The 16,698-nt window shown below is 30.9% G+C and overlaps 1 protein-coding gene across 7 annotated transcripts in view; it reads left to right on the forward strand.

Annotated features, from left to right (window-relative positions):
* dnc (phosphodiesterase dunce) overlaps positions 1 to 16,698 on the forward strand; it is a 341,190-nt gene that overhangs the window by 172,281 nt on the left and 152,211 nt on the right. For 3 of the 7 annotated variants that reach the window (XM_081985107.1, XM_081985108.1, XM_081985109.1), the window contains exon 2: positions 13,253 to 13,978. The exons of the other annotated variants lie outside the window; for them this stretch is intronic. In XM_081985107.1, the coding sequence (XP_081841233.1) occupies positions 13,332 to 13,978 (647 nt within the window). In that variant the 5' untranslated portion in view covers positions 13,253 to 13,331. The remainder of the gene's footprint in view (positions 1 to 13,252; positions 13,979 to 16,698) is intronic. 7 annotated transcript variants of the gene reach the window in all.

Consider the following 16,698-nt stretch of genomic DNA (forward strand, 5'->3'; position numbering starts at 1 on the left):
TTTGAAGGTAATATTAAGCTTGTTTCTGAACTTCCTAGATGGTTTACATGTTAAAGTTTTAATGTTTGACGTCTATTAGATTTCTCTATGTGCTTAAATGCACACGAGTACAATCTCTCCAATTTCTATTCAAAGGAGCGTGTTAGTGCTTGAATGACTCTATTCACGTATCTGAAGTAATTTCATTTATTTGCCAGGGTTTGCGATTTCAGTTTTCTGATTTGTTCCATTCATTACAGTCCTCCGATTCTAGCCGATTCTAGTCATTTTCAATCAAGTATTTTAGAAACCAATTACTTTTTTGCTTACTACTACTACAATTTTGTCAAAATAGGCTACACAAACTAACAGCAAACTTCCATTATATATCATTCTGTAAGCTGGCGGTTTGGAATACCAATAAGGTGATCGTTGGTTGCTTTGGTGGACTAATTAAGCAAAACACGTGTAGACACGTTTGGTTAATTAAATTAATACCTAGCTATAAACGTCTTGATTGACGATTTCCTTGTATTAATTTTTGGATCTCATACTACAGCCATATTTGGCTATAATATGGTAAAAACTTGTCTTATGCACAACTGAAGAAAATCATAAATTACTTGCTAATAGATGAGTTGTTGTTTAAAATAATTCACTACAAACCTTTAATGAAGGGTCATTAAGTTAATATTGTTATGCATATTATCGTTACTACTTAGTGTTTTTAGTAACTTTTGTTTTTTGACTTAAAAATAATGGTAATAAGCAAACAAACTCCAAGGTTAAATAGTGTGAGCTTTTACTTTTGCTTACAACCCAGAAATGTACTAGTACTATACTAAACGAATGTCGGAAAAATTAATAAAACAGTCAATTACTGGTAAAACGACCAATTCCGCTTCGATGATCAACAAAAGTAAGGAGTGTCAGTTCATTAAACTGTTGTATTTTAACTTCACTTTCATCACTAATAGTTGAAGCGGTAACGAAAACATCTATTTCAGACAGTTCAATGAACAAATCTGTTACTCCATCATCTGTTTTTCTTATTGAAGTAAATATTTGCATTAATGTAAGCACACATACTTGGTAAGTTTTAACATTGACTTGTAAAGAATCTGTTAATCACACAGTTTAACTGCACGACTATCATTAAAAGATCTTAATCATGTACTATTTACAGCATGCAACCAAACAGAGCGGCATTATCAAACGTACACTTTTCCTTATTCAGCATAATGGAAAATTCTTTTCTGCTTTTAATTTTCCACCCTTATCGCTCACACTCAACCTCCCTATATTAATGCTTTCCATGTTTCATGTTGGTAAAGGAGGGAGAGTTATGCCAACTGTGGTTTTGTTGTCAGAGACGGATATTCCGCACAATTTCTGTTTACCTTAGATAAACGAATTTAGCCCAGATGTGACTTCACGCTAATATGGTTTTTCTATCACAATTTTCATATTAACTTGAATTTTTTAAGAAAATAACAACAGTTCACATCGAAAACGATTTTGCTCTAAACTTACAAAGATGAAATTATTCGGCAAATCCGGTTGCCGGGCTCTAAATGGAAACGTCAGAAAAATTTTCTGGAAAGTTAAACGGGAAGAGTAATTTCCCACGACTTCCTCTTTACCGCTCTAAAGTGAATAGCATTATGCATACAGGGCAAATCTCTAGAAGTTTAAGTTATTTATACGACTTTTCTGACTGCCTGTTTATTATTCACATGATTTTATATACATACATTTGATGACACAGATGTTATGTATGATGAGTACTTTATAGAAATTCTTTTCTCACCAAACTTCAGAGTTTTAGGAAAATTGTGGTTTTTTAACTGAGACTCTGATGCCAAGAATGACGTAAATTGTCAAATTTTTAGCACAGTGGATGGTAAAAAAAAGCAGCTTTCAGTTTGCTACTTAAATCTGCATGTGCAACCTTGCGTAAATCTCTACACAGTGAATAGTTTGTGATTGGTCAAGAAAACTAGCTTTAAGCTTTTTTGACCAATCACAACCTGCCACTATAGTGCTGCATAACAGATATGCTACCAAAATTACAGCATTGCCACATCAGCAAGAAATCAATGACAACATCAGATTTTGGTGCACAATCGCTGTAACTAATGTTGTTTTTATATTATGTTTTACTTATTCTAAGTTTTAGATAACTTTTGTATAATTATAAATTATAAAATATAAATAAATTTTGTTATGTGAGAGCAAGTTTGTATCTATCAAAATTTTGTTCTAATTTAATTTTTTGGACACGTATACATATACATATATAATATTTTTCAGGTCACGTGACTTTATTTAAACTGTTTATGGTTTCAACTTTAGTTTGTAACTAATTTTTAAAATGATCAGGTGACTGTTTTAACTTAACTATCAACTTAAATTTTGACATTTATGTTTTTTCTTGATTTGATAGCCATTTTCAAAAAATAAATTTTGATTTTTTAGTCCACTAGTGACTTGATTTGAACTTCCAATATCTCAAAATTGATTTATAACCATCACATGGTTTTGTGAAAGTGGAATTTTTTTTATTTATTTGTAATTTTGCTTTGTTGATACGTATACGTATTTTTCAGGTCACGTGACTTTTTTAAAAATTTTATGATATCAAGATTAGTTACGTACAATTATTAAACTTTTTAGATCACGTGAGTGTTTTATAACTACTCAACCTAAATTTTCAAGAACTAGATTTGCATTTTTTAGGTTACGTGACTTCATTTGAACTTTTGTACTTTCTACTTTAGTTTGTAATTAATTTTCAAAATTTAAATTAAACTTTTTTTGACCACTACCAAATTCTCACTAATTTAATTGCTTCAACCTTATATTGTAAGTTGTAAGCAATTTTATAACTACTTTAATTTTCAGACATACTTGAATATCAAAAATAATATTTTGAAGAGTCACGTGATTGCTCCTATCACTTTCAGTAACTTGTTGCACAAAACTGAAAGTATCAGTTTTAAATTTCAGACAATTTTTAAAATTCAAATGTCCTCATTTAGGTCACGTGACTTTTTCAACTTTTAACTCAATTTTTGTTAAACTGTAACTTGGAATTAGAATTATTTTGACTTTCGTTTTAGTTTGTAAGCAATTTTAAAAATTAAAATTTCTACTGTAAGGACTTTACTACTTCTACTGTACCCCAATATCTCAACTGGCTTCTCAGGCCACGTGACCTTTCAATTAACAACTTTTGACATGTTTTGGTTGCTTTGAAAATATTTATTACAATTTTGAAAATTGTGAGTTTATTTGAAACTCAGATACAAAACAGTTTTACGCATATTGTATCTTGCACTTTCAGGTTCATCCTTCACAATATAATCAGTCAATTAATTTACCCAACTTCACCTTGGCTTACGTGGGGAAATTTGCATGGAAATTAATGCAACGCTACACACAAATTAACACATTTCCTGGCTTTATGATTACAAACTCTAAAACTCTCTAACTTTATAATTTGCTTAACTGAAATAGATAAATTTCACAATTTATCCCCGATCTACCACTTTGCTTTTCTCTTTATTGTAGAATAGATTTAATTTAGATTTCCAATGGTATATAAATTTTGATTTGTTGAATTAGACAATAGGCAACTGTATTGGCTCATTTTTTGGTACTTACTCGCTTATTTGGTACACCCTGTATAGACTTTTATATGTTGATGGATAGCCAATAATATGAGCTTTCCAACGGTATACGAACTTTGATTGGTTGGTCGCTAAAAGGGGGTGAAAATCAGATTAATCAAAACAATATTCTGGTAATTTATAAAACAGATTATATTTTGTGATATTTTAAATTTTTTACTACATTATACTAATGCAAGGCAAACAGAACTAAGTTAGTATTGATTATTAAAGGAAATTTTCTATAATTTAAATTCAGAATGACAAATTCTTATTCGGTTTATGACTGATCTTCTGGTTATAAATCACAAGCCCAAGTTCACTTTCTTTACTCTTGTAAAGTTTATTTATTGCTGATGTTTTAGCACATTTTTATTTAGTATGATTCACCTGGAAGAAATACTATTTCAGGTTTCCACTCCCTTTTTCCACAAAACGCTGAAACTTTTTTTCCTATATTATAAATTGAGTGAAATCTATTACGGGCTTATTTCTTCCGTTCTAGTCTGCTCCTGGCAGTTTATTTAATAAACTTCCGTTTCGATTTTCCCGATAATAAATTCCATAGGCCTGTTTACCTAAACATGATTTGAATTTCGGTTTAGTTGTGATGTAAAGTTATTCAGGTCACTGGTAGACATAGTTGCAGTTTTTGTGTAGTTGTTAAACAATAGATCGCTAATAACGTGTATAATTTGCATTGATAAACCAAAAAAAGTTTGATATTAACTGGGTTTCATTTGAATAATCTGATCAGCTGTTTCTTAATAAATGATTTGCACACACTTTACCGATTATTAATAACAGAATTAAATCGTTCGTATTAATGGTGAAATATTTGTAATATTATACCTATTTGCCTAATGGACATGTGGAGTCCTGATCCAGTTTTTTCCAAACCTTGGAGAGTTATCAAAATCAATAGCCACACAAAATTGTAGGATAAATCATTCATTGATCGCAGCAAAAGCTATAAATGTCCTCTTAATGGATTATTAAACGATGATCTTGAATTTAATGAGCTGTGAATTACAACTGAAATATCTTATTATTTCCTGCAATATAACACAATAAAAGGCTTATCAAAGGTAATTGAAATGAGATTTTTCGGGTTTCCGGTAATCCAATAATAAAGGAATTGATTAGTAGTAGTTATAAAGGGCAGAGCCTAAAGGAGATCGCTTCTATTCATGGTTAATCCCCATTATTCTTCCGCATCTCTATTATTACATTGGAGTATCGATTGTTCGAGGATATGGCACCCGAGGCAAGAGCTTGTAAAATTTGATATATCGGGTAATGCGAAATAGCCTGAACCCTAAACCACAAAAAAATACTAAATTCGACACGATTCAATTAACAGAAAATTACTTGAAACATGAATCTTGGAAAAATTTTATGTTGTGAAAAATGCAAAGAAGACAGTTTAAGGTTAATTAAAAAAATAGAAAATGACATAACTGGGGTCAATATATTGGATGTTTTCTTATTTAGTAAGTAGACAAAGTGGGTGTTAAATAGATATGGCAAAACTATCATTAAGAATATATTGCTGGAAAAAAATATGAGACATTCTGGTGACACATTTAAAAAATTAGTTATTATAAAGTGAACAAAACAGAAATTTTACATTCAATCTAGATAACTAGAGCAAAAAGTTTTGAAGCTCTTGAACTGTTAATCATGAGTTTGTACAGGGTGTCTCCAAAACTAGCAAAGGTAGAGCAATGAGGTTTTTGCAAATCTGTGCTTGACTTTTGTGAAAATATGACTTGAAGCACTTAATAGCATTTTGGTGCTTCTGAACTGCAAAAACTGTTTGAAATCACTTTTTTAAAGACAGTTTTGAAGCCCCTAATAGCATGTTCGTGTTTTTGGGCTGCAAAAACTGTTTTAAAGCTTCTAATCACTTTTTTCAAGACAGTTTTGAAGTCCCTAATAGCATTTTGGTGTTTCTGTGCTGCAAAAACTGTTTCAAAGCTTCTAATCACTTTTTTCAAAACATTTTTGAATCACTTAATAGCATTTTCGTGTTTTTGTGCTGCAAAAACTGTTTGAAAGCTTCTAATAACTTTTTTCAAGACAGTTTTGAAGCCCCTAATAGCATTTTGGTGTTTCTGAGCTGCAAAAACTGTTTGAAAGCTTCTTATCACTTTTTTCAAGACAGTTTTGAAGCCCCTAATAGCATTTTGGTGTTTCTGAGCTGCAAAAACTGTTTGAAAGCTTCTAATAACTTTTTTCAAGACAGTTTTGAAGCTTAATAGCATTTTGGTGTTTCTGAGCCGCAAAAACGGTTTGAAAGCTTCTAATCACTTTTTTAAAGACAATTTTGTAGCCTCTAACAGCATTTTGGTGTTTTTGATCTTCAAAATCTGTTTGAAAGCTTCTAATAACTTTTTTCAAGACAGTTTTGAAGCCCCTAATAGCATTTTGGTGTTTCTGAGCTGCAAAAACTGTTTGAAAGCTTCTTATCACTTTTTCCTTTCTCTGTGTTTCCTTAAAAAAAAGTATAATTGATTCATATGTTATTTTAAGGAAAAAATGGATTACATTTTTTGATTCTACTTTAAATTTGTAGTTCTTGACTTGTTCATAAACTGGGAAATGCTATCAAAATCGTGTACTTAATAGATCTGGCGATTTTACTAAACTTTTGAAAGAAATTTCAAACTATTTAATTGAACTTGTATAATATTGAGCAAAAAAAACTAATTAGTGTAAAAATACCTTGCTCAAAAAGTTGATATTGTACATTTAAGTTGCTTTTAGCCTTCGGAAGACAAAATCGATTAACTCCATTAGTATAATTTTTAGGATTTTCTCTTTGTTGACTAACAGAAAGCGTATAAAGTCTGAATTGCTATTTTTCGTCAATTTTGAGTATATTTTGTCGGCTATACAAATTTACTTAGGGATATTATTATCAGACAATGGAAGTGAAAGTGAACAATCATTTTGTGTAAATAAAGCACACTTAATATATTCTGAAATTATTTACTTTCATAACCTTGGAAATTGACTACTTTCTGAATAATCTTGTTGGATATATCATAAATTTTAAAGTTCCAGGAAATCTTTGCTTTTAGTTTCTATTAATGATGAAAATGAGAGTGTTGGAAAGTCCCGTTTTCACTTAATAAATGGCTTTAGATTCAGTCGCAAAACATCGCATTGATCGATTTGTTGTGTAGGTTAAACCCTATTTTATAGTACGTATGCAGTTCTAGAAAATCCAATTTCAAGCTCCGTTGTTCTGGAAAATATATTTTGCTCGTAATATTATAAAGCAGCGTTAAAAGGCTATTATTATTGTTGAAAAAACTGATCAATAAATCGGGGCACTCTTCCGCGAAATAAAGCGTTTAGCTATTTATTAAGTTAAAAAAATAAACACTAAACAATTATTAGGTAAGTGTTTTTAATGCCAAATAGTCAGAGGGTTTACTGTCTTTTAATTGACCCTACTTGTTAATTTCATTGATTGCGTACTACTTTAATTATATTAACCATATTCAAATATATTGCATTTAGGAGCAATTTTCCAAATTCCAAATAGTGCTGGAATTTATTTTGGTTACCGCTGTTTTTGTTTCTGGCAAAGGGATGTTTACTTTCAATTAAAATTGTTTTTCGGACACAAAAAGTCTGCACTTACCTCTCATTATTTTTAATAATACATTTTCTGCTTTACAAAATTTTATTAATTAGTTTTCTACAGATTTTTGGTTCTTTTTGTGGATAAATATAAAGGGTGTCCGGATTTAGAGAACTATTCTATTACTTTCATTCTGTATCAGTTCAAGTTTCAAAGTGAAATATGATGCTCCTTTTATGACTAATGTTCTCTATCATACTCCTCCGACGCATTTGTCCTATTCTCCAGAATGGTTCAATGTGGGTTCAGATTTCAGTGTTAACCTGCCTAGAAATACCGTATTTCTGGTGAATTTCAGTAATTTATTGATATGATAATTTTTTGTACACCAAAATGCCTTTAAAATACCTCACAATGCTTCTATTATTGCTCAAAATGCTTCATAGTGATAATCCTTAAAACTGCCTGAAATGCGTCAAATTGCCTTGAAATACATAGAAATGCCTTTAAATTATTTAAACTGCCTCAGGATACTTCAAATGTTTACCACCCAAATACACCCTTAAAATTATTTTTTTTATGGTCACGTGACAGTTGTTAGGTTGGATTAAGTAGCATGTCTGCTGTTACAATTTGTACATGACTTTCGCCTATTGTCAAAATGTCATAAGGATTTATGATTCAATAAAAATGACCTGAATTTTAAAGACCCAAAATTTGAAATTGATTTTTTAAAGGTCCCGGGACTGTTTTTAGGTTAGGTTAGGTGACAACGTCCGTCAAACAAAGAATATTTTTTGTGGGGTTACCTGAAATTACGGGTTATATTTTGACGTTTACACAAATCATCTAACTGTCATAGTAACCCAGTTAGCAGGTGTCAAATAAAGACACTTATCATTTAAAAGAAAACAGTAGAAAAAATCGTGATTTAAATTTAAACAGTGGTAAAATTTTAAAAACTACGTCACGTACACGACTTAATAATTTAATTTTTGAGCTTGCAACATTGTAAAGACCAGTTAACATTGTCAAAAATAGTCACGTGAACTACAAAACGCAGTTTAAACTTTGGAAAGTGGTAAATTTTAGACAGTAAAAATTTGCAAAATACTCTTTGCAACACTGTAAAGGCCAGTTGACATTTGTCAAAATTAATCACATGACCTTTAAAATGTAGTTTAAAATTTGGTAAATTAAATTTAGACAGTTGTAAAAGCTGAAATTGCAAGAGACACATCACGTGACTTTGATTATGCAATTTTAGAGCTTGCAACACTGTAAAAGCCTGTCAAAAACCGTGGCTTTTAAAGTGTAGTTTAAACGTTGAAAATTTGAAAAACTAAATTTAGACAGTTGTAAAATCTGAAATTGTAAATTACACGTTAAGTGACGTTGATAATGCAATTTTGAGCTTGCAACCCTGTCAAAGTCAACTGACATCTGTCAAAAACAGTCACGTGACTTTAAAATGTAATTTAAACGTTGATAATTTGGGAAATTAAATTTAGACAGTTGTAAAAGCTAAAATTGTAAAATACACGTTAAGTGACGTTGATAATGCAATTTTAAGCCTGCAACACTGTTAAAGCCACAAAGTTGGTCAGAAAACACGTTTTTAAACAGAACACTCTGTATATTATTTAGTATTTCAGTTATTTTATACTGACCAAATCAAAACATTTGTCAACAATGCAATAATACCGGAATTTAATTTCGGGTTCAGAGTTCACTAATTTTCAATTATCAGAACTACAAGATTCTTGAATGAAATTGACCAAAGTTGCCGCAATGGAAAACCGGATTTTGAACATTCGGTCGCATTTGGTGCTGCGCCCCCAGGGGGCACAATTAGATTGCCCCCAGGGTCTCGGTATTTACTGATGTCTGGTAATTGTCGATTAGAAATTGCAATTACCGCTATTTACAGCAGTGCAATCTTGGCTTCTTTTATGGAAATTTACATCTTTATTACTGCTGAAAGTAACTTTGTTTGTTTTTCCAGTAAAAAAACGTTTGAATGAATTATTGTTTTTTATTTTTTCATTTAGCAACGGAATTGAAATTGCAGTTGTTAATAAAGTACAATATGCATGTATTCCCATATTGAAAAAAACATGGGTGCATATTGCGATAAAATTATCTCAAATTTTAGTAGCAGTAGATACGTTAGTGGTATTATCAAGAGCAAATTGCATAAATATGTTGTTAGAAATTAAATAAATAATTTTTCCAACCTAATTTCTTTTTTGCACTGTGTGGGAGAATATGAAAAAAAACTTGTTAAATAAAGTACCATAATAATCAATAAATTAGATTTATATTCAACACTATTATTACATTACTACTAACCTCAATAAAATATATGTGAACATAGACAAAACGTCCTTTGTTTTTAAAAAGAAATAAATAAAAATCTACAGGTTATATTATAAAAGGCTTTAGCTGCAGTTTATAATCCGTCAATCTTTTAAAGTTTGTAAAACTTTGCATACTCTCAAGCAGGCATCAGTTTTCAAATTTAAAAACTGATCTTCTTTAGGCTAGGAGGGATATTTTGATATGCACATATTTTTCAATATTTTGTATATAATAAGTGCTGAATATTGAGTTTTAAACTTCACTGAGACAATTATTTAGACTAAATTCTTTTAAAAATTTTAATAGTGTTCCTACAAGAGTAAGTGGTATTGTCATAACAGAGTAGATGCTTGAATTAAACTAAATAATTAAACTTTACTGCTCGTTTATGTCTGAAAACCTATTTAAATCTTTCAGGAAGGTAATTATTCTACCTAATCAAACACTTCTTAAAACAAATTTGGATTATGACACAAATTAGCCAAGTAGTTTAATCAGGAAGTTTTCAAATTAGGAGTGATTTTGAAATATTGATTGCAAATTTCTAGTTCATTCACAACTCTAAACTCAATTTGTTTATGCAACTCAAATAACTAACTTTTTCTACACTACAAAGACATTAATAAAGCTAGATATACGTTACTTTTATGCAGTAACTTATTGTCTACAGGGTGTTCTTGCATGTATGTCGCAAACTGCAAGCAGAGATAGTAGTACGTTGTAGTATGTGGTATGCATAAAATTCAAAATTGTTTCTGGGAACATAGTTTTTGGTGTAAATCAATAGAATTTGCATAAAGCAGTGACGAAGATTTTTTTTATTATCTTATATTCCACGCCACTGAAAAAAATGGGTGTTTTGAAAACGTTTTCTAAAGGTTTGGAGTGTTCCACGTCAAAAATTAATTTTACTAATTTTTCGAAAAACCGAGCGTTTTTAAAGAAAAATTATCAAAATATGTTGTTTAATTATAAATCAATTTTTTTTTACTTTTAATTTCTACGCCACAGGAAAATGGGTTCAATATATAAAGTGATCAAAATACCATTGAGAAGGCTACAAATTGTTATATTGAGCCACTCTGTGGCTTTCTTAAAATCCGAGTTTCTGGGACTGTTAGAATGTGAAATTTAGCCCACTATGTATTATTAAATTACTCATTTTGACATTTTTTATTGAGACTATATAGGGTAGTCAAAAGATAGTTTCAGGTACTACAAATTGGTTTATATTGAGCCACGCTGTAACTATCTTAGAAGTCAAGTTTTTCAGCTGTTAAAATGTGAAATTTAGCTCACTTTGTATAGTATTATTGAGATACTCAGTTATTTGATGTTTTTAGTATACGATGGTTAAAATACCGTATACAAAGCTACAAATTTACCCTCTAATTTTCTTAAAAGTCGAGTTTTTGGGCTGCTAAAATGTTAAATCCACTATGTACTACTAAATTACCCAGTTATTTGACATTTTTCCTATACCGTACCTAACGGTGGTCAAAATACAGTTTAAAGAACTACAAATTGATATATTACCTTGTAACAATCTTAAAAACCAAAATTTTCGACTATTAAATTTTGAAAATTAGTCCACTCTGTATCATTAAATAACTCAGTTATTTGATAATTTTGGTATACACTATTTAGGGTAGTCAAAATACCGTTTACAGAGCTTTAAATTGATATATTGGGCCACCTTGTAACTGTCTTAAAAGTGGAGTTATTTGGCTGGCAAAATTATCAAATTCAGCTCACTCTGTATTATTAAATAACTCAGGTATTTGACATTTTTTGTAAACAATATATAGGGCGGTCAAAATTTAATTCCAAAGGCTGAAAATTCGTATTATTGAATAACCCTGTAACTGTTTTAAAACTCAAGTTTTTGAGCTGCTAAACTGCCAAATTCAGTCCACTCTGTAGTATTAAATAACTCAGGTATTTGACATTTTTTGTGAACAATATATAGGGTGGTTAAAAGTTAATTCCAAAGGCAGCAAATTGGTATTATTAAGTCACTCTGTAACTGTCTTAAATGTCAACTTTTTGAGCTGCTAAACTGTCAAATTCAGTCCACTCTGTATCATTAAATAACTCAGGTAATTAACATTTTTTTTTTACATTTCAAAAGGCTATAAATTGGTATGTATTATTGAATCACACTGTAACTGTCTTAAAAGTCAAGTTTTAAAAATGTTTTTTAAAATTTAAAAAGTAAATTAAACAAAAAGTGTTAATTATTTAGTAACTGTTAATAATCAATTAATTGTTACATCTAGTTTTGTTAAAATTTATTAAAATCTTACTTTTCTTTTAGTGTAAATTTTCCAATTCATTAAATTGTTTTCCCTTAAGTTCCATGCTTTCTAATAATAAGATGGCATTTTTAAGGTCGATCATTTGAAGATTTATCAAAAGTTTTTGATGTAGAAAACTCCAAAATTTCGTTGTTGTTGAAAATAGCGGCAAAATGTCAACTCAAAATCTCCGCCACTGCTTTATACGAAATCAATCGATTAACACTAAAAAAAATTACTCTCAATGCGACAAACAGTTCCGGAGATATTTGCAAAAACGATATTTTACAACTTTGACACCCTGTATCTCGAAGAAGGGACATTCAAAAAGATATGTTATTATTATTTGTTTTTCATATTTTTGAATGTACTATCCCTTTTTACAGTTTTTGACGATAATTCAGGGACACCCTGTAAAATAACTTTGGTGCAGATAAATACAGATAGAGTGGTAGCATGTTTCAAAAATCGTGTAATTTTTTTTAACACAGTAAAAGGGAAAATTTAGGCGGTATACAGAGTTTTTAATTATTGTTATGTTATAGAGATTCATAAAACTTTTAATAAAGTTTTCCTATAAAACTTACTGTTTTCAAGAACCGTTCTAAAAAAATCGGTGTTGAAGTTGGAAATAGACGAGGAAATACATGTAACACAAATTGTAAGCTTTCCGGTCGGTTTAAATCAAAAAGTTGTTACAGAACTATTCAGTAATATTTTCGATCTCTAAAACATCAATACATACAATACCATCTCCCGGGAAATAATTTTTAAGCCTGAAAACCTTGCTGAAAATAAAACATGAATTTCATACACCAACATTCAATATTCTCTAGGGAATTTCAGCTGTATAATCTGCGTTTAGTTAGTAATTCTATATGTTTTACGTCTTCCCTTTATTTAAATATTAACGGTTTAACGAGGTTTTTTTACTGTACAAATGTAGGTGTGAGTAATGAGTGATTTTAAAGGTTATGCTATTTATACCGCCTTGTGGTAATGTTGGATAATAACGATAAAAGTTTTCTTCATTTAATTAAAAAATTAATTAAAGAACAACCTGCTTGGTAAGTTCGAAATTGAAAGTAGACAAATATTTAAAAGAAAATTACCATTTGGCTACTGCGGGATAACGTCAGTGAAATTTAGTCAGTTGTGAAATATACGGTACAATGACTCCTAAAGCTCTGACCGAGGTTATTTAGTCAGCTGGAAAGTCCCAGTCCTTGTCTTCCGAAAACAAGCGTGTAATTATAACCACCTAGGGAGAATCCGGGTCAACAACATATTAAAGTTGGAACAGCCCTGAAAAAAAACCAGTTACTGTTAAAGTTAATTTTCAATTTTAGGTTTATTAAATCTCCAATGCAACGATTTTCCTGATATCCACTTAACTTCGGTACTATTCACCCACAAAAAATACCCAAAATGGAGGAAGAGGAAGAGGAAACTACAGTTGACTGTTTACCTGACCACAATCTGCGCAAAACCTCCTCCACGGTAACTTTAATTGAACAAGACGTGTCCAGAACCAATTCCGAATCGACTTTAGTCGCTGAATCAGAAGCTGATGAAGAAACCACCACCACTATAACCACAGGAGTTGTCACTAAAACCACATTTCAACAAGCTTCCGTAGCAACAGCTATAGTTTTAGCATCTGGTTCATTGCCACATTGCCAAATAGTCACTCAACAAGCTAGTGCTGACTCTCTGGAATCAGAATCCGAAAGCACCAGTCTTCGTATCAGTCCAAGGTATTCCCGTCTGACCACACCCCACTCCAGCTCAAGCCAAGAAGAAGATCTTCCAGCTAAGGGACAGTTTTTGACTGCTGGTCAACGTACTGAGACAGCAAGAAGTATGGAGAGTTTGAAAACCACTTCGTCCCGTAGTTTTCTGAGCACCAGCGAAAGGGATATGAGGAAAGTGTTTTCTGAGTCCACCGAGGCAAAAAGTCTAGAAAGCATTGATAGAGAGATGATGCTCAAGAGGCATGCGGTGAGCGGTGAGGGGGCTGTCTTGTCTCTAAGTGCTTCGTCAGAGATCAGCGCTGAGAAAAAGAGAGGATTGTGGTAAGTCTGATTATATTTCTGTTATAGTTTGGATTTATGTAATTTAGTAGAAGGTAACTGTAGATAATTGAAATTAAATTTGTTTTGATAACAATGATTCTCAAAGAAATGAATTGAATTTAACTACTTACTGTTTTGGCTAAATGAAAAAATTACAATTTTCAAGAATTGTACCTTTATAATGCAGAAATCAGGTTCATTGGTTGACTAACATTATTTAGAATGATATAAGTAGGTCAAGTGAGTAGTAGTCAAATATGAACGTCTTGGAACAACATTTTTTTAATGGATAATACCAAAACCATTATTCTTTTGTGAGCTGTTTTTTTCTAGAGTCAAAGTAAGTAAAACAAGTAATTCTTACTTATTATCCATATGGTTAACACCAGGGACTTCGAGCACCTTGCCATATATTTTTCTGACTCCTTCCGAGTTTTCTTCAAAATCTTATTGTTGTTCTTAGCGTATCTTATACGTGTTTTCAAGTTTACAGATTTCACATTTCAGCTTTTTCTTAACTCTTGAATATCCTGTTCACCATTTTTCTATTACGTTGCTTCTGGAAAACAAAATTGTAGGCAGTAGTAATCTCTTCTCTAGACAGAAATCATAGTTGAATTATTTGTCGTTGCCTACGTCTACTTTTATACAATTTCTTTTAAATCGCTGAGGGATTAAAAGTGTCCCTTTTATCCCTAAAATAAGGAATTAAACGTCAACTTTTAAACTTTAAAAACTTTTCTTTCTCAGTGATTTTGACTAGAATATTATGCAAATTTTTTCTTTTAGCCTCCTGAAAGTAATCGTTTGAGAATCATTGAAAACAGAAGAGCTATTGGTCAGCCACATTATTAACTTATAAAAACCAACCATCAAATTTTTCTTTTGACTTAAAAAAAATAAAAATTTGAATATCAAACAGGATAATATTTTCTGGCTTAAAATCATCCATCGAAAAGCTATTTTGGTTTGTCAGTTTCCCAAATATCTCTTTTAAGTTAACGTATAGAGAGTGATTTATAAAATGGTTACATTTTTAATAAATTTTATTTTTTCCAAGAATATAGGAAAAATTGTCTAACTAAATGATATATGAGTAATCAGAAATTTAGCTTGTGTTTCAGAATATCACTAAAATTGTGATCTGAAATTTGAACACGGTTTGAAAACGACCGTCAGGGACAAACTTGCCTGTAAAACTCACTTGGAGTGACCAAACCAAGTTTTTAAGCATATTTTTGGAATTCTCATTAAATTTCCTATGACATAAAATGCCACTACAAAACCAAGTAAAATCAGGGATAAAAGTGGTGTCAAAATATCAGCTGCTAGAAACACAGTTTGAATAAACAGTCAGGGACAAAATCACCTGTAAAACCTATTTGGAGTGAGAAAATGGGAATTTTAAGCACATTTTTGGAATCCATAATAAATTTCCTATCTAGTAACATAAAAAAAACACTACCAAGCGTAAAACCAGAGATAAAAGTGGTGTCAAAGTATAAGCTGCTAGAAACACAGTTTGAAAGAACAGTCAGGGACAAAATCGCCTGTATAACCCACGTGGAGGTAGAAAATGTTAGTTTTAAGCACATTTTTGGAATCCATAATAAATTTCCTATCTAGTAACATAAAAAAAACACTACCAAGCGTAAAACCAGAGATAAAAGTGGTGTCAAATTATAAGCTGCAAGAAACACAGTTTGAAAGAACAGTCAGGGACAAAATCGCTTGTAACACCCACTTGGAGTTAGAAAATGTCAGTTTTAAGCACATTTTTGGAATCCTTAATAAATTTCCTATCTAGTAACATAAAAAAACCACTACAAAACCAAGTAAAACCAGAGATAAAAGTGGTATCAAAGTATACGCTGCTAGAAACACAGTTTGAAAGAACAGTCAGGGACAAAATCGCCTGTAAAACCCACTTGGAGTTAGAAAATGTCAGTTTTAAGCACATTTTTGGAATCCCTAACAAATTTCCTATCTAATTACATGAAAAAAATACTACAAAACCAAGTAAAATCACGGATAAAAGTGGTGTCAAATTATAAGCTGCAAGAAACACAGTTTGAAAGAACAGTCAGGGACAAAGTAGCCTGTAAACCCCACTTGGAGTTAGAAAATGTCAGTTTTAAGCACATTTTTGGAATCCTTAATAAATTTCCTATCTCGTAACATAAAAAAAACACTACAAAACCAAGTAAAACCGGAGATAAAAGTGGTATCAAAGTATACGCTGCTAGAAACACAGTTTGAAAGAACAGTCAGGGACAAAATCGCCTTTAAAACCCACTTGGAGTTAGAAAATGTCAGTTTTAAGCCAAATTTTCATGGTAAAGTAAAATATTTACTTTACCGGTAGTTTACCCATCACTACCTTCTATGCAGTAGTTGAAGAGATAATTTGCAAACTGACAATTTAAAATCTTTTAGAAAAACGACTCTAATTGATATTTCAATGATTAACTTTAAAATTAAAATTAAAGTTAACTTGATTTGTTTTCTAAATATTTTAACTCAAAATTATCCGGTTTGTTTCAATTGACCAGCAATTTATTTAGTTTTCTAGCAAAACTTCCTGGTTCAGTTTTAGGACTATTGTTAATATCAAACTACAGTTTTTTTGACCTTCTACAATTACATAGATCGAAACTAATTCTCTAAAGCTTTTTATGCTGTTTCGTTGAAAATATTTGTTTTAAATGGGATAAAATTTA

Source organism: Ips typographus, linkage group LG8 (assembly GCF_016097725.1).
Source record: "Ips typographus isolate SLU linkage group LG8, UJ_Ityp_2.0, whole genome shotgun sequence".
Classification (NCBI taxonomy): Eukaryota; Metazoa; Arthropoda; class Insecta; order Coleoptera; family Curculionidae; genus Ips; species Ips typographus.